Raw genomic sequence first — 18,745 nt, forward strand, 5'->3', positions numbered from 1 at the left:
CATCCTAAGAAAGTTCCTGTTTTTGTCTTCAAGAAGGCTCCCTGCTACCCACACAAAAAGTCTAGATTCCTGCCTTTCATTCAAGGCTCCTAGCAATGTGATGCCAACCTCTTCCTCTCCCCTGTCCAATCTGTCTCCTCCTGAGGCTGCCTCCAGGGACACAGAACTCATCCCCATGGACCCAGGTTCCTGGTCTCTGGGTCTGTGAATGCCCACTTCCTTTGCACCCAGGAAAACATGCCTGTTCAAAATGCCAACTCCTCTAAAGAATGTTCCTTGGGCTCTCAGCAGCCCTGAGTTCCTGGCACTTGGTCACACCCTTCCTGATGACAAGCATCTGGCTCCTCGAGCGACAATCTCACCTCACCTGGAGGCGGCATCTGGGTCTCACCCCCTCAGTGACTAATGTGCGCTTGCCACATGTGTGGTGCCAGTTGGAGCTTGTTGAATAATAATCTCTAGGTGAGTGGACTCTTTCTCGTTCTGGCCTCAGAGCCAGCTGGAAGGAGAGAGCAGAACACCCAAGGTGGCGGGTCAGCGAGGTGCCGTGGGAGGACATGGAGGGGCCAGGCCAACCCTCTTATCATCCCAGCGCTGTCACTAGTGTGACCTTGGATGGGCCATTTCACCTCTACATCTCAGCTTGTTTATCAGCATGATGGGCGAAGTACTCCTGCCTCTCTGGGTTGTTAAGGATTAGAATTTGGTCAAGTGCCTCCCCATGGTAGGTATTCAACAGATCACAGCTATCATTACAGTTAATATATTAAAATCAAAAAGAATGCCGAACGTCCACCAAGTGGTGAGTGGAGAAATAAAATAAGATGGAGCCATTCAATGGAACATTATGCAGCAACACACAGGAATGGGGCACTGATACAAGCTAAGACACGGATCAGCCTTGAAAACCCTATGCCAAGTGGAAGAAGCCAGTCAAAGGAGACACCTAGTCTATGGTTCATTTGGCTGTGAAATGTCCAGAATAGGCACATCTCTAGAGGCAGAAAGGAGAGTAGGAATAGCCCAGGGCTGGGGGAGCAGGTGATGATGGCTAATGGGGATGTAGGGTGATGAAAATTTTCTAAAATTGATAGTGAGTGTACAAGTCTGAAATATACTAAAAATGATTGAATTAAACACTTTAAGTGGGTGAATATACAATACAATATAATATATATATATATATATATATATATATATATATATATAGAGAGAGAGAGAGAGAGAGAGAGAGAGAGAGAGAGAGAGAGAGAGAGAGAGAGAGCACGTGAGCCTGGATTCCTCAGGAGGCACCAAGAACACATATCCAGAGATTCAGAGATGATTTCTGAGCCAGATGAGTAAGCGAGAGAAGCAGCCACGTGCACAGCCTCCTATTTCTGTCCTGAGAGCCTGCCTCCTGTAACTTCTTCCTCAAATGGGACCAACCGCTCTTTCAAAGGAGGAAGGAGGCAACCCATGAATTTCACAAGTTTTCATTTCACTCAGCAACAGGGTTCCAGCTCAACCCTCCTCTCCCTTTCCAGCCTCAGCAGAGAGAATGGAGCAAATCTGTCTCCTCCTGAGGCCACCTGCTTGGTGGGGCAGGCCTTCTCTGGGAGAAGAGGACTCTTCATGAGTTGGGAACACTTGCCATTTAAAGGCCAGCTGAGTCCGGGCTGGTGTGGCTCAGTTGATAGAATATCATCCCTTGAGCCGAAACCGGTTTGGCTCAGTGGTAAAGCGTCGGTCTGCGGACTGAAAGGTCCCGGGTTTGATTCCGGTCAGGGGCATGTACGTTGGTTGTGGGCACATCCCCAGTAGGGGGTGTGCAAGAGGCAGCTGGTCGATGTTTCTCTCTCATCGATGTTTCTAGCTCTCTGTCTCTCTCCCTTCCTCTCTGTAAAAATCAATAAAATATATTTTTTAAAAAAAGAATATCATCCCTTGTACTGAAAGGTAGTTGGTTTGATCCCTGATCAGGGCACATGACCAGGTGGCAGGCCTCATCTCAGGTTAGGGTGCATGCAGGAGCCAGTCGATTGATATTTCTCTCTTACATCCATGTTTCTCTCTTCCTCTCCCTTCTCCTATCTCCAAAATCAATTAAAAATATCCTATATAGCCGAAACCATTTTTGGCTCAGTGGATAGAGCGTCAGCCTGTGGACTGAAAGGTCACAGGTTTGATTCCGGTCAAGGGCATGTACCTTGGTTGAGGGCACATCCCCAGTAGGGGGTGTGCAAGAGGCAGCTGATCGATGATTCCCTCTCATCGATGTTTCTAACTCTCTATTCCTCTCTCTTCCTCTCTGTAAAAAAAATCAATAAAATATATTTAAAAAATATCCTATAAAATAAAGATGTAAGTCAAGGCTGGTTTGGCTCAGTGGATAGAGCATCGGCTGCTGACTGAAAGGTCCCAGGTTTGATTCCGGTCAAGGGCATGTACCTTGGTTGAGGGCACATCCCCAGTAGGGGGTGTGCAAGAGGCAGCTGATCCATGATTCTCTCTCATCGATGTTTATAACTCTCTATCCCTCTCTCTTCCTCTCTGTAAAAAAATCAATAAAATATATTAAAAATAAATAAATAAAGATGTGTAATATGCAAATAATCGTTACGTAACAACTGACCTCATAACGACCAGATCATGGATCAGCAGGAGGGTGGGGCATTGAGCTACAAGTGGGTGTCGGAGAGCTACAGGAGGGGGCAGGCCAGCAAGCCATGAGAGGGTGGGCAGCGGAGAAGGGCTGGGGGAGCTACAGGAGGGCGGGGCAGAGGGTGGAGAGCTACTGGAGGGCGGAGCAAGCTACTGGCAAGCTACTGGTGAGCTACTGGTGCACAGATGTGTGCCCAGGGCTACTAGTTAAAAAATAAAAGGACATCTGACAACATAGTGAGGGACTTTGTGTGACCGTCTCTGCCATCAGCGCCAGTTTGCAGATGAGGAAAGTTGCAGCTGCTATTTAAACTCGAATTTGTCTGACTCCTAAGGTCACATTCGTTTTTGCCATTCCCTTTCTTTACGTTCATTTTTATGTAAGATACACATGGTGGTTGTAAAACAGAGCAGGATATAAAGACCTGCATGAAAAACAAGTCCCGAGGCTCAGAGGGTGGTGCATGTGCTGGCACGTGTCCTACAGAGTCATGCCAATGTGCGTGTGCGAAGGTAGAGGATCCCATAGACTTTTCTTTGAGGGCATCAAAGAGTCCTCAAACCTGTGATGGTAAACGACTTGATCACAACCCCACCCCATGGCCACATCACACCTCGTTTATCCCCCACCCACCCGCTCTGAGGTCCCCTTCACATACATCTTGGGACGCTGTGCTCCACTCCCTTGCTGTCCCCCCTCTGCTGTCTGAGCAGGGGTCCCAGATGACGGGAGCTGTGGGAGCAGCTGAGGTCAGCAGATGGGAGAATATAAGTGATAATAGAATCCAGGGGGCCCGCTGTTGCCAAAGAGGCACTTTAGAAGTTTCTAGGGAATGACAACGTAGCCATTAATCATTGTTTGTGCATCTACTCTTTAGCCAAAGGCGTTGGCTGCTGGCTTCCCAGTGGCTCTGGACCCTTGTCCCCAAATTTGAAGCTTGTTCCGAAGCCCCTTCTGCCAGCCCTCAGCCTCTAAAATGTGTTGGGTGTTGGGTGTGACCTGGGCATAGCAGGGACTGCGTGCTCTAATAATCTCTGCAAAGGACCCTTCCCTCCAGCTCTAGGCACAGGCTATGGTCCTTGGCTCGGCCATGGGGAGTCCCCAGGTGAGACACGTCTGTGGCTCCTGGGCACACGGCAGGTCACTGCCCACAAAGGAGCTGAGTCACTGGCAGACAGGGTGGTCCCATGGGCCCTGACACCAGGGTTATTTGTTTTCTAACTACAAATGTGTGCTCCAAGGCCCCTCTGCGGTGAGTTGTCTGCGAGCAGTGTTACCTCCTAGGCCTGAACGAGGACTCCAGCCGCAGGTACCTGGGAAAGACTCTGGGCTTCGCAGGTGCCAACCAGTTGAGTGACTTTGAAGAAAACCTTAATTCTGAGCAGCCTCGGTTTCCTTGCCTGTCGCAGGGCTTGTGGGGGAGACTAGAGAGAACCTTTGGGAACCAAAGCTAGAGGAGCTTGGTCTCTGCCGTTGGACTGTCCCAGACCAGCTCCCAGCTCCTCCCCACGCAGGCTCTAGGGTCTAGGTGTCTCCGCTTCTTCACCTGCGAAATGGGAACAGCAATAAGAACACATCATGGAGCTGCAAGGATTGGGTGAATTCATGAACCTGGGGCACTTCAAACCTGTTGCATACCCCACCGGGCCAGCAGCAGGTGTGTGTGCTACAGATGTTGTCAGTACTGTGACTGCAGGGGGCTGAGAGAGAGCAGAGTGAGGTGTGCCCACATTTCACCCCCTGAGGAATGTCACTGCCTTGGTTCAGGATGAAACCACCCTGCAAGCATTTGCCCCAGCTTGTTTCTGCCTAACAAAGCGACACAGATTCTCTTGTACTGTTTATAATGGGAAATCTTCAAAGGAGGAAGAAAGAGAGAGAAAGGAAAAGCAGAACATAAAGGAAGAGAAGGAGCCTCTTTAACTCCCCCACCACCCTGAGATCTCTGGCCCCTCCCTCCCAGGGATTGGCTTGCAGAGACTGCAGGGAGACTTGAGCCAGAAGGTTGGGTATTTCTGGGGTGTCATGTTGGCGAAGAGATGGAAGGATGGACGGTTTGAGTCAGAATGCTGTCCCCCTACACCTGGCCAAGAGAGAATGGCCTATTCAAGAGGAAGACCTTGAGCCACCCCTTTCCTCCCTCCTCTGTACCCCCTCAGTCATCTCGGGGAGTCTTCTGGTGGAGCTGCCTAGTGATGGCGTGTGTGGCCAGCCTGGTGCTGAGACCAACAAGCCTGAAAGTCCAGTCCACTCATAACCATGGCCTCCCGCCTTTCCCATCCACTTCCTCCTGCCTCTGCCAAATGGGAATCAGCGAGTCAGCTGAAATCCATGGGCCCTCACTGAGCAGACACAAACCTCCCTGCTGTGTCTGTGCGAGCCCTGTGCCTGGGCCCTTCCTATGGATCCAACCTCTAATCTCGTTGCTGAGCTTCCAAGGGGGGTGGGGGGTGGGGGAGGGACAGGCGTAATTCCAGGTGCTCTTGTGGGGACTGTGAATTGCCCCATGCAGTGATGCGTATGTAGAACATGCTCAGAAATCTCTTCTCATGGATGACGGATGCCTTTTCAAGCTCCACCATTTACTGGCACGTGAAATCTGGAGCATCACTTAACCTTTCTGAGCCTCGCTTTCTAAAGGGGGATAATATTCAGGAGAGTCTGTTGAGGACCCACCACGTGTCATAGATCACTGCACAACCAGCTTCCCAGTGCATCCTTCTCAACCCCCCTGAGGCTGTCATCCTTAACTAAACTCACAGACGGGCAAATGGAGCCTGATAGGTGAGGTGCCTGCCTAGCCAGGGTCCTTTTAACTCCAAGAAGCACGTTCTCCATGCTTCCTGTTCACCTGTCCTATTCATTCCAGGGTCCTCGTGGGTGCTCTGTGCCATTTATTCACCCCTCTGGGGAGTGTGGTGTGGAGGGTAAGAAGGCAGGCTCTTCACTCATCCTGCCTTTTTTTTTTTTTTAAATATATTTTATTGATTTTTTACAGAGAGGAAGGTAGAGGGATAGAGAGCTAGAAATATCGATGAGAGAGAGACATTGGTCAGCTGCCTCCTGCACACCCACCACTGGGGATGTGCCTGCAACCAAGGTACATGCCCTTGACCAGAATTGAACCTGGGACCCCCCCCTCCCAGTCTGAAAGCCGATGTTCTATCCACTGAGCCAAACCAGCCTCGGCTCATCCTGCCTTTGACACTTACCTGGCAAGTATCTTAACTAGTCTGAGCCCCATTCTCCCCTCCCCCCATTTTTTTTTTTATTGTTTGAAGGATTACAAATAGTAGTAAATATGTCTCCTTTTTTTCCCCTTGACTTCCCCCCAGCTTCCCCTACCCTCCACTATGCTTTCACCCCCGCCCCCCATGTCTTGCATCCATTGGTTATGTTTATATGCATGCATACAAGTCCTTCGGTTTATCTTTTACAGCCCCCTGCCCCCAAACTTTGCCTTTCCGCTGTAGTTTGACAGTCTGTTCAATGATTCTTTATCTCTATAACTATTCCCGCCCCCCCCCATTTCTTTTCTTTGAAAAATCTTGCAACTGCAGACTAGAAATAAACATATAATAACAAAAAGCGTTTGAGTCCCAATTTAAGTGTCCAACAGTTCTGAGACCCAGTTTCAATGTCAAATAGTTCCTTATATGTACATGCCAGCAATGATATCTGGATGATGGACAGATGGTGGCAATGCAGGTCCGACCCTCTCTGGTTTGGTCCTGGGCAACCAACAGCAACGCACAGCTGTTGACTGCTAGCGTGGCCAGGCGTCATTAGCGTTTTCCATCTCTGGGCTGTTTCTCTTATCTTCGTGGTTGGAGCAGACCTGACAACTCCTCTCTGTTGCAGGAATCCCCATGGTCTTGGAATAGTTTTGTGAAAATATACAAACATATTCTCGACCAAAAGTTAATAAAGGAATCTTTTCTATAAAATTGATTTGGGATCCTTTTTATTTTTGCCCAAACTATTTTCCTTTGGCTTGTTTGACACCATGTGTGATTTTCATGGGTGTCTTGCTGTTTGAGCCCCATTCTTTTTGTAATTCATGGTGGCAGTGGTGTGTGCCTTAGCATTGTTGAGAAGATTAAATGATATGGAGCCCCAGAAACAGCACATAGAAAGTGCTTCCTGAACACTGGCTGCTGCTGTGATTGTCATGACATTCCTGCTCGAGATCTCATTTCAGGGCGCATCTACTCGGCTCTCCGGCTCTCCGTGGCAATCTTAACCAAGGATGGCTTTCTTCCATCACTCACTCACCTATGGGATTCCAGAGCATGCTCTTTTAACATTAGGTTCCGTGGTGGAAGCCTTAGCTGCCTCCGATACATGATTGCGTGGGGATGGAGCACAGCGGGGAGGCAGGCAAACTCCTTTACCCTTGGGTACATTTTGGGACACAGGACTCCAGCTTAATTGGAGATGAGGGATTCTCAATTGCAGGGGAGGAAGACAAGCATCCTGGACCCTCTCTGCACTGGAGAGGTGAGCCCAAAGCCCGTTTCCTCAGAGACTCCTCAAATTCAGAGGGTTAGAGATGGGACCAGGGTGTTAAGAGAGGCAAATGAAGAACTTTTTTTTTTTTTTTTTTTTAGTGTGGCCCATATCGGAGAAACTACTTTCTCAAGGTTGCACAGTAAGTTGAGAAAGAGATAGAAATCAAACCGAAGCTGCAGTTCTGAAACCTGTGCAGGGCTCAGATGCTGCTGAAGTTCTGCTGCCATCTTGAACTCGAGGACTTCATATCCTGGTGTGTGAAGGCATTGCTTCCCTTTATTCAAATATTCCTAATAAAAAGCAAGAAAAACTCCCTTTTATTAAACATTATCAAGTGCCAGGCTCCGTACTAAGTGGTGGGTGAACGTTGCCTTGTCCCTCATAAACCTTCTGCTGGGGAGCCGGAGGGGGTGTGGTGTCCAGTCTGTAAGGACCCCCTTGGGGTATTAATGTCAAAAAGGGGGCAAGAAGGAGGCATCTGGGCTCCTGGTAACACTCCATACCTTGATCTGGGCACGGTTATGTGGGTGCACTCATTCTGTAAAAATTCCCCAAGGAGCTCATCTACTTTACCATATGTCCACAAGTAAAGTTTTAAAACTGTAAAATTAGCCCTAGCCACTTTGGTTCAGTGGATATAGTGTACACCTGGGGACTAAAGAGTCCCAGGTTCAATTCCTGCACCTACCTTGGTTGCAGACTCCTCTCAGCCCTGACCGGAGCTCGGGCCACATGTGGAAGTCAACCAGTGGATGTGTTTCTCTCACATCAATATTTCTCTTCCTTTCCCCCTCTCTCTTCCACTCTTTCCAAAAATCAAGGAAAAAATATTCTCAGGTGAGGATTAAAAAAAGAAAATTAAAATGAAATAAGAGGGCTGTCCTTCATCCAAAATATGGGCTTTCCCATTTCCAACAAGGTGCTAGCTAAGCTCTGTGAAGCTAAGGAACCCCTGGAGTTCTATTCATGGCACCAACACAGAGCAGGAGCGCAATCCAGCCAGTGCTCATCTGTGAATTCGGGTCCCAGTACCAGTCCTGTTTCCTGACAGCCCCAGGTGTCAGGCACTCTCCTGAGAGCTTTACTGGAGCTGATCTCATTAGAGGCAGATTCTGTCATAGCCTCAGCTCCCAGATAAGGAAACTGACACTCTGGGACTTGCCAGTCATTTGCATCACACTACACTTTAGACCCACCCAATGCCTAATGTGGGACTGGACTGACCCTTGAGACAAAAGGCAGAGTTGGAAACCCCTTGGAACATAAATGCAAACATAAGCCAGACAGTTGGAGTTTCACGGATGCTGAAACCGGTGGCAGCATTTGATGGACTGTCTGGGAGTAATGCAGACTGTCTGAGGGTATCAAAGAAGCAAGGACCTAGGTGTCAGCCATGCCAGTCCTTTCTAGTTTTATGAACTTGGGCAGGTCACTGAACCTCTCTGAGCTTCTGTAGTAAGTGTGTAGACTAGAGATGGCAATAACTATTTCATAGAATGATTATAAAAATTAAGTGGGGTAATGGATGTCAGAGCCTTCATGTAGCAAAGTGCTTGGTCTGTGGTGGGTCTTCAAAAGTGTTATTTCCAGTTTTAAATCAGACATTACTGTATTCGTTGAAGCCATTGGAATGTCTTTGCTTGGCGTTGGAGTGCAAACAAGATGGGGGTGGGGGAGCAGGCTGTAGAGAAAGCAGGTGACTGAGAGGAGGCAGAGGGCAGGTAACCATGGGAGACAAGAAACTGGAAGACCAGCCGTTAGGCCTGTCTCTGACTTGCTGTGTGATCTGGGGCAACTTGCTCAAACTCTTTGAGGTGCTGTTTCCACATCTGTAACACAGGGCTGTTCAAGGGACAGAGTGTTACAGACCACTGTGATGCTGGCTCTTGAGAGCAGCTGAGCATCTCTTCCAGCGAGTGATATGATGCCCCAGACCTGGGCTCCCAGAGGGAGGAGAATTCTGGGGAGGGGTCTACCTCTTCCATCTGCCCCTTCCCCCCACTTCCAGGGTGGACTCAAACTTTAAATCCAAGACCAGGTTCTTGGGCCCCACAATTGGTCAATCCCCCCACTACCACCACCCATGTCGGTAGATAGGCTGAGGATCTGGTCTGTTGGGTCAGAGAGATAACAGCCAAGACCGTTTTACTTTGCAATAAGGCCCAGGGATGACCTCTTAGACACTTCTCCATTTGTAGGTTTCCTGGAACATGGGAGGTAGGAAAGACCTTTTCACCCCGTGGGCTACCTGTTCCTGGTGCCCTGAGACCTGGAGGGCTGGGATAGGGCCTGAGGAAGAAATATAATTGTCCAGGAGGAATATCACAGTGGGGGTCACCCACCCTGCCAAAGCCACTAGCTCTCGGCAGGGATATTTAGCAGAGCCAGGGCTTGACACTTGTTGGCCTCTCTTTGGACTGCAGTGAATGTGGCTGGAGCTGGGTTGGTTAAAGTTTTTATATTTTACTCATCAGAGATGTTTTTGCATTTATTTTTCTTTCCAAGAAAGATTGCATGAAAGCATTATTTATCTTGACTACTGAATTCTTTAGTGGCCCCTTAAACTTTGCACCTGAGATGAGTGCCTCACTCACTGCCTCCTAACCCTGGTGGTGACAGAGGTCTTGTGGGAGATGAGGGTGGGGATGGAGAGGGTGGCCTCCAGGGTGTCTGAAAGATTCTACAGGAAGCTTTTCATGGCAGCTGTCGCCTCTTTGCCTGAATATATGCCTTGAAGTTGGACTAAATGGCATTTTCTAGATCAGTGATTCTGAATGGATGCAACTTTGCTCCCCAGAAGACATTTGGTAGTAGGTGGAGATGTTTTTGATCCTCTTGGGGGACAATCAGATTGACAGGTGGAGGTACTCCTGACATCTAGTGAGTAGAGAACAGGGATGCTGCTAAACATCTAAAATCTCCCCTCCCCCAACACTCAACAAAGAATTACTTTACTCCAAATAATAACAGTGCAATGGTCGAGAACTTTGATCTAGATCTATAGCATAGAACAAAGAGCATAAGTTTTTCACACTTAAAGATGAAAAACAGGGAAGAGGGAAAACTAGAGTGAGAACGAGAAACAGAGGGAAGGAGCGAAGAAGGGAAGGAAGGGAGAGTAAGAGAGAGAGAGAGAGAGAAAGAGAGAGAGAGGATAGATAGATAGATAGATAGATAGATAGATAGATAGATAGATAGAAGGTGTGGGAGCCAGAGGCATTAGGAATCCCATTTCCACACTTCCTGTGCACACTTGCAAGGGACTTTCTCTCTCTGTACCTCATTTTTCACACCTATGAAGTTAGGGTCATCATACATGCTCATTGGGAATGAGGAGAAGGTGAGGATTCTGGGATGGGATGCTTATGAAGTCCCTGGTCTAGAAAAGCAATCAGGAGGTGAGCACCTCCTCCCTCCTTGCCTCCCAGTCCCCCAGCATCCTAGGATGCTCCACTTATTGGCTGGGATATTGACCAGAAGAAGGCTGCTCCTGGGGTTAAGACTGGGGCACTTTAGGATGTTAATAGTAAGTATATCTGGGCAGTAGACATCTGGGGACTTCTCCAGCATACATGGGTGCTTGGACACCCATATGTGCCAGTGGACCCCAGGAGGCAGGTCCCTGGAGTCCTTGCAGGGAGCCAGTGAGAGAATTAAGCAAATGCCTTATTATCAGCTCTCCTGCCCAGCACCCCAGCCTTGGGCAATCATCCTGGCCTCTTCCCACTTCCCCAAAAGCCCAATATAAGGACTGCCTCTGGGACTCAGCAAAGACACCAAGAGTGTAGGTGTCTGACACTTGAGAGGTGAGTGCTCCCCCAGCTTCCCAGGGAGGAGGGGTCCAAGGCTTGAGAGGAAGCAGAAGCCTATATGGCAAACACCAAGGAGGCCTGTCCTTGGGACCCTGATGGACACTGTCCTTCCACTCCGTCCTCAGTGTAGTAAAATGGGTCCTTATCCCGAGCAGGCCTGCTCCTGCAGGGGCAGGGTCTGGGCTAAGTGCAGTCCCAGGGGCCAGTGATGGAGCCCTCAGGTAAAAGGGACTTTTCCTGCTTCTCCAGATCAGCATGTGTTCACTGGGGAGAAGGAAGCTCTCTAGTTTGCCTTTAATCAGCTACTCCAACAAACATTGCATCTCTGTTGTGTGACAGACACACAGGACAGCCCCAGGGCGGACAGTGGAGCTGTGTCCCTGCCACAAGAACCAGTGACTATGAAACTCCCCCTGTTTCTGCTGCTTCTCCTGCTGGGAACAGCTGTTCCTTTTCATCTGGGTAAGTCCTCCTTTCCATTATCATCCAGCTTGACTCCTTCTCCTCTTTCTGGCACCTCTTTGGCTCTCTGGGCCAGGCCTTAGTTTTTCCTTCTTTAGTGGCCCCAGCTCCTCTCAGCTAAGATCTTTCATGGACTCATAAATGTAACCTGAACATTCTGTCAGGCCTCCTCCTCAACCAAAAACCACCCATCTTCTCAGAGGTGCTTCTTCTTACCCCTAAAATACACACCTGCCAGCCAGCGCCAGGTGCTCACCCAACAGGGAGGAGATCCTTCTGGCCTAGGCTCCAGAAGGAGGCCCTAGGAAGGCTTGGGTGGGGCAGTCAGAGCTGTCCGTGGTCCTGGAAGAAGGGAGCCCTGAACTGATGGCAAATTATCTCTTCTTCCCAGGGAATAATGCCCCCTATCTGGACAGCCAAGAGTCACAGGCAGACCTGAGCCAGGATCTGGAAGGCTCAGGGGAGCAGGAGGGAGAGTCAGTCCTGACTGAGGAGGCGATTCAACCTGAAGGAGAGCAGGTGCAGGTTTCCAGCTACCAAGGTGCCTTTGAGGACGACAAGAAGGCCATGGTGTCGTACCCAGGTGCCCTAGACAAGAACTTGCAGTGCCCCAAGGCAGAGGACACAGTGGAAATAAGTGGCAGTCCTGGGTGTAAGACCTGCCGCTATGTGTTGGTGCAGACTCTCCTAACTTTTGCAGACGCTCAGGTAAGTGGCATGGAGGCCCAGGGGCAGGAGAAGAGAGTGGGTCTCACCTCCTGTTCCCTATTCATTTAGACCAGTGGTTCTCAAACCCTGGTGTGCAGCAGACTCTCCTAGAAGTATTCTTGAAGCATAGATTTCAGGATGAAATCTGGGGTGGGGCCCAAGAGTTTGCATTTAGGACCAAGTGCCAGGTGATGATATTTTTGGTCTGGAGACAGTACTTTGAGAATCACTGATTTGGACAAAAGGCTTTGTCATTCGATATACCTGTGTTAAGCCCTGGCTCCACCCATCATTGGCATGTTACCCTGGCAAGTCACCTCACCTTTTGGAGCTTCAGGATCCTCACTTGTACAATGGAAATATATACTGAGTGGCTAGATTATTATGATCTCTGAATGCATAATAATCTGGCCACTCAGTGTATTTGTATCTCAAATGGGTACCAAAAGTATTCTAGACTTTTGCTGGAGATCAACCATCCCTTTGCCCTGAGCTTTCTATCAGCCAGTGCAAAGGGGAAAACTGATCAAGTGCATGGTTTATAGTATCTTTGATATCAAATAAATGAGGTACTCAAGAGAAGTACACTGAGTGGCCAGATTATTATGCATTCAGAGATCATAATAATCTGGCCACTCAGTACCAACCTCTTATGTTGTGGTGAGGATTACATGAGGTAATACATGGAAAACATTTGGAACAGTCCCTGTGTCATTGTAAACTCCCAGTAAACGGTGGCTAAGATTATACTCAGTATTATTGTTATTTCCTGCAAGAAGTTTCCAGTGACAGAAAAAGGAGCAATAGGTAGGGTTGAAGCTGCAAGGAGATCCCTGATTTCAGACCTGGCCAGGGATGGAGAACTCTCCCCTGGAGACTCAGAAACTTGAGGGGGAAAAACCCAGTGAACTCTCTATTCCACTTCTTCTTTCTGCAGAGCACCTGCAGGAGGTGCTACAGAGGTAACCTCGTCTCTGTCCACAACCTCAGCATCAACTATCAAATCCAGGCCTTGGCCAGGCTACTTCAGGTCTGGATTGGAGGTGCCATCGGGGGATGGGTAAGTGAGGGGCCAGCACCCAGGTACAGGAAGTTCTCTCTGGCATCAGGCCTCATTCCAGCAGCCAAGTGACCTTCCTGTGGGAGGCAGTGGGGAAGCTGGCTGGTGCTGGCTAAAGAGAACTAGTGATAGTGTGCATCTCTTCCCAGGTCCATGTTCAGTGACTTCATGCCTGTGGTATGAAATCTGCCATAGCAGGTGTACTTACCCCAAGGAAATAGGCTATTGTTACAAATCAGGGTTCCTCCCTCACTCTACCTCCTCAACTTCCCTCAGAACTGGTTGATAAACAGTTACCAGCACACCACTGGAATCAGGAGATCCTTTACTTTCCCAGTTTGGTCATTTACAAGCTGAATGGCTTCCTCGTGTCTAAAATGGGGTCCCTCTCTCAGAGTGGTTCTGGGATAGTGGGTGAATAAGTGCTATTATGTTTGCTACTCATATATAACCAAGTAGTATTAGCATGGCCTAATAGCTTCTTAGAGATGCACAGTCTTGGGCCCATCTGAGACTCCTGAATCAGCATCTGCATTAAAAAAAATAAATATATATATATATATATATATATATATATATATATATATATATATATTATTGATTTTTTTACAGAGAGGAAGAGAGAGGGATAGAGAGTCAGAAACATCTATGAGAGAAAAATATCGACCAGTTGCCTCTTGCACACCCCCTACTAGGGATATGCCCACAACCAATGTACATGCCCTTGACCGGAATCGAACCTGGGACCTTTCAGTCTGCAGACCGACGCTCTATCCACTGAGCCAAACCGTTCTCGGAAGCATCTGCATTTTAAAAAGATCCACAGGAGACTTGTATTCACAGAAAGTTTGAGAAGCCCGGCTGTGTGAGGGGGGGAAAGGGACCACGACTCTTCCATTGTGATCACCTGCGATCTCTGGCTCCTAGCTGGGTGGGCAGTGCCCAGAAAGGGATGCTCAGTGAACATTTCCTGTACCTCAGTCTTTGACTCACCCTACCCCTCTCTCGTTCTAGTGCTCCGGGTTTCACTGGATTGATGGGAGTGCTGTAAATTTTAATTACTGGGCACATCATCATGGGCATGGCCACTGTGTGAGCCTATGGAGAGGTGAGGGGACTGGGCACCAGGGCAAAGGGAAGGGATGGCAGGGTGGACTCTTACACACTGTCCCTTTGAGCTGCCTGCGCACATCTCCTCCTCAAACTCAGCCTCCCCATAACTGGAGAAGCAATGTGGGGAGGGCTGTGAAGTAGGGTGAGGGGGTCCCCTGTGTGAGGGCTGGATGGGGCCTCTCCATCCTCACAGAGGAAGCTCGGCTGGGGGCCTGGGAGCTCCTTTCCTTCCTCTGCTACTGAGGTGACAACTGAGAGTAGCTGAGGTGAATGAAAGGTGTGGATGAGGGACAAGGGAGAGATGTGGGAATTAGGAATGGCTGAATGCCAGAGGTGAGGGACTCAGGACTATGGCTAAGGCCATACACGCGAGAGAAAGGCTGCCCCAATTTCCATCCCAGCTCTGCCACCTGCCCACTGGCATTCAGGCAAGTGATTTCCCTGCTGAGCCTCAGGTTCCTCATCTGTGCAATGGAGATGACGCCAGCACTTCCCTCTGGGGGTCATTGTGAGGATCAGCCAGGAACCCACAGAAAGCACTCAGCACCCTGTTTTCCTGGGGTGAAAACTTAACAAACACAAGCTATTGGAGGGGTGTGTGGCAGACATATCATGATATTTGGGGGGCAAGGGTGGCACAGGCCACACTATGCTTGCAGCTGACATCACCGTGTTCTCTATTGCTAGGGGGTTACTGGCAGCAATCAAGTTGCGCAACACATCTGCCCTTCATCTGCTCCTACTAAGCCAGTGGCACTGAAGAGATCCTGCCTCGGTGTCCCCTCGCTGCTCCCCTCCTGGCTGCTCCTGGCCCACCCTGGGCCCTGGGCTGGACTCCCCGCTTCTCCCGGTCATAAAACCATGTTTCCCACCGCATTTTCTGACTCTTGATTCTTCATTGCTCCTTGGAGAACTCCTGGGGGTTGGAAATCCTGGAAGCCCTCACTCCTGCAGGGAGGACTATGAGGAAAGTAAGGGATGATCAATGGCCCATAGGGGTGTGGGAATGGGGGTGGGGTGTAGAGGGTTTGGGTTGCAGCGCCACCTAGGGGTGGAATCAGGGCTGGGTGGCTGACCCAAGGCCCTTCTCAGCCCAGGCTGGGGGATTCCACCACTATCCCACTCTTCCCCTCCCACTTGCACCGGGGGAAGCTCTCATTGGGTGAGGGTTGGGGGTGGGGGTGGGGATTGGCTCTCCTGCTTTGTTTGAATTCAGTATAGGCTGTGGGTGGGGTGGGAGTGGGGCAGCTTTCCAAAATCAGGGTGATATCACTGATTCAAGAACTGGAGGACTGTTCAAAATCTAACAGTACATTTAAAGATGAAATTGGCTTTAACATCGATTCATGAATCAGGCAGCATCCCACCCAGCAAAGAGAAAGAAGCTCTGAGAAGGTGTAAAAATGGAAGGCGTTTGTAGGCATAAGAGAACAGAAAGAAGGTTCTACCAAAGAATGCATTGCTTCAGGGGAGGTCTATCAAGAGGATTAAGTAAGGCCTTTTCACCCTCTGGGCTACCTGTCCCTGGTGCCCTGGAGGGCTGGGCTGGGGCCTGAGAAAGAAATATGATTGTCCAGGAGGAATATCACAGTGTGGGTCACCCACCCTGCCAAGGCCACTAGTTCCGGGCAGGGATATCCAGCAGTGCCAGGGCTTGGCACTTGTTGTCCTCTCAATAGACTGCAGTGAATGTGGCTGGCTCTGAGTTGATTAAAGTTTTTATGTTTTACTCATCGGATATATTTTTGTATTTATTTTTCCTTTCTGGAAAGATTGCATGAAAGCATTATTTATCTTGACTACTGAATTCTTTAGTGGCCCCTTAAACTTTGCACCTGAGATGAGTGCCTTACTCACTGCCCCCTAGTGGATGAGGGACCAGGGAGAGATGTGGGAATTAGGAATGGCTGAATGTCAGAGGTGAGGGACTCAGGACTATGGCTAAGGCCATACACGTTGGAGGAAGGCTGCCACAATTCCCAGACCAGCTCTGCCACCTGCCCACTGGCATACAGGCAAGAGATTTCCCCACTGAGCCTCAGGTTCCTCATCTGTGCAATGGGGATGACGCCAGCACCTCCCTCTGGGGGTCATTGTGAGGATTAGCCAGGAACCCACAGAAAGCACTCAGCACTCTGTTTTCCTGGGGTGAAAATTTAACAAACACAAGCTATTGGAGGGGTGTGTGGTAGACATATCATGACAGTGGGAGGGCAAGGGAGACATGGGCCACACTCTGACGGCAGCTGACATCACTGTGTTCTCTACTGCTAGGGGGTCATTGGCGACGAACACGTTGTGGAAGACGTCTGCCCTTCATCTGCTCCTTCTAAGCCAGTGGCGCTGAAGAGATCCTGCCTCGGTGTCCCCTCCCTGCACCTTTCCTGGCTGCCCCTGGCCCACCCTGGGCCCTAGGCTGGATCCCAGCCTCTCCTGGTCATAAAGCCATGTTTCCCACCGCATTTCCTGACTCTTGATTCTTCATTGCTCATTGGAGGACTCCTGGGGGTTGGAAATCCTGGAAGCCCTCACTCCTGCAGAGGTGTGGGAATGGGAAATGGGCGCTGAGGGGTTGTGCTGCAGCGCCACCTGGGTTTGGAGTCAGAGCTGGGTGGCTCTCCCAAAACGCTTCTCAAACCAGGCTGGGGAATTCCACCTTTTCCCGATCCCCCCAACCCCCCTGCCCTTCTGGGGGAAGCTCTCATTGGGTGAGGGTTGGGAGTAGGGGGTGGGGGTGGGGAACTGGCCTTCCTGCTTTGTTTGGATTCAGTATAGGCTGTGGGTGGGGTGGGAGTGGGGCAGCTTTCCAAAATCAGGGTGATATCACTGATTCAAGAACTGGAGGACTGTTCAAAATCTAACTGAGGACATTTCAAGATGAAATTGGTTTTAACATCAATTCATGAATCAGGCAGCATCCCATCCAGCAAAGAGAAAGAAGCGCTGAGAAGCCTTAAAAATGGAAGGCATTTATAGGCAGCAGGGAGCAGAAGGAAGGTTCTAGCAAAGAATGCATTGCTTCAGGAGAGGTCACTTTTCTTTGAAGGGGTCTATCAAGAGGATTACCAGCTCTAGCTGGTTTGTCTTAGTGGATAGAACACTGGCCTGCGGACTGAAGTGTCCCTGGTTGGATTCTGGGCAAGGGCAGGTACCTTGATGGCATGCTCCTTCCGAGTCCCAGGGTCCTGGACACGTGTGGAAGTCAACCAATGGAACTGTTTCTCTCACATCAATATTTCTCTCTGTCTTTCCCTCTCACTTCCACTCTCTCTAAAACTCCCTGGAAAATTATCCTCAGGTGAGGATTAAAAATGAAAAAGTAAATGTAATAAAATAAGAGGACAGGCTTTACATCCCAAAATATGGGCTTTCCCATCCCAACAAGGTGCTAGCTTAGCTCCATCTTTAGGACAGAACCCCATGATTTCTGTCCTCTGAGCCAGCACAGATCGGGAGCACAATCCAGACCCTGCTTATCTGTGGACACAGGTCCCAGTTCCAGTCCGAGTTTCCTGACAGCCCAGGTCCAAGCTCTGTACTGAGAGCCTTATTGGAGCTGATCTCATTAGAGGCAGATTCTGTCATAGCCTCAGCTCCCAGATGAGGAAACTGACACTCTGGGTCTTGCCAGTCATTTGCATCACACTACACTTAAGACCCACCCAATGCCTAATGTGGGACTGGATTGACCCTTGAGATAAAAGGCAGAGTTTAAAACCCCTTGGAACATAAATGCAAACATAAGCCAGATAGTTGGAGTTTTATGGATGCTGAAACCGGTGGCAGCATTGGATGGACTGGGAGTAATGCAGACTGTCTGGGGGTATCAAAGAAGCAAGGACCTAGGAGTCAGCCATGCCACTTCTTTCTAGTTGTGTGAATTTGGGCAAGTCACTGAACCTCTCTGAGCTTCTGTAGTAGGTGTGTAGACTAGAGAGGACAATACCTATTTTGTAGGGTGATTGTAAAGATTAAGTGGGGTATTATGTCAGAGCCTTCATCTAGCATGGTGTTTGATATGTGGTGGGCCTTCAAAAGTGTTATTTCCAGTTTTAAATCAGACATTACTCTGGTCACTGAAGCCCTTGGAATATCTTTGCCTTGGGTTTGAGTTCTAAGAAGACAGGGAGAGGGACAGGCTGTAGAGAAGGGAGGTGAGTGAGAGAAGGCAGAGGACAGGCAGCCATGGGGGACAAGGAACTGGAAGACCTGCCGTTAGGCTTGTCTCTGACTTGCTGTGTGATCTTGGGCAACTTGTTCAAACTCTTTGAGGTGCCGTTTCCACATCTGTGACACAGGGCTGTTCAAGGGAAAGTGTGTGTAAAGCTCATCATGAGTCTGGCTTTAGAGAGCAGTTGAGCATCCCAACCAGCCAATGATATGATGCCCCAGGCCTGGGCTCCCAGACAGAAGAGAATGCTGGGGAGGGGTTTA

The 18,745-nt window shown here is 49.4% G+C and overlaps 1 protein-coding gene across 1 annotated transcript; it reads left to right on the forward strand.

Annotated features, from left to right (window-relative positions):
* Positions 1-10,928: 10,928 nt before the first annotated feature.
* On the forward strand, positions 10,929-15,186 carry LOC311628090 (proteoglycan 3-like). The gene is made up of 6 exons (XM_084894975.1): positions 10,929-10,962; positions 11,308-11,430; positions 11,822-12,138; positions 13,076-13,198; positions 14,213-14,306; positions 14,999-15,186. Exons 2-6 carry the CDS (start codon positions 11,370-11,372, stop codon positions 15,055-15,057), a joined length of 654 nt encoding a protein of 217 aa, XP_084751101.1. The 5' UTR covers positions 10,929-10,962; positions 11,308-11,369; the 3' UTR covers positions 15,058-15,186.
* The last annotated feature ends 3,559 nt before the right edge of the window (positions 15,187-18,745 follow it).

The sequence above is a fragment of the Pipistrellus hanaki genome (genome assembly GCF_964339955.1).
Source record: "Pipistrellus hanaki genome assembly, chromosome: 9".
Taxonomy (NCBI): domain Eukaryota; kingdom Metazoa; phylum Chordata; class Mammalia; order Chiroptera; family Vespertilionidae; genus Pipistrellus; species Pipistrellus hanaki.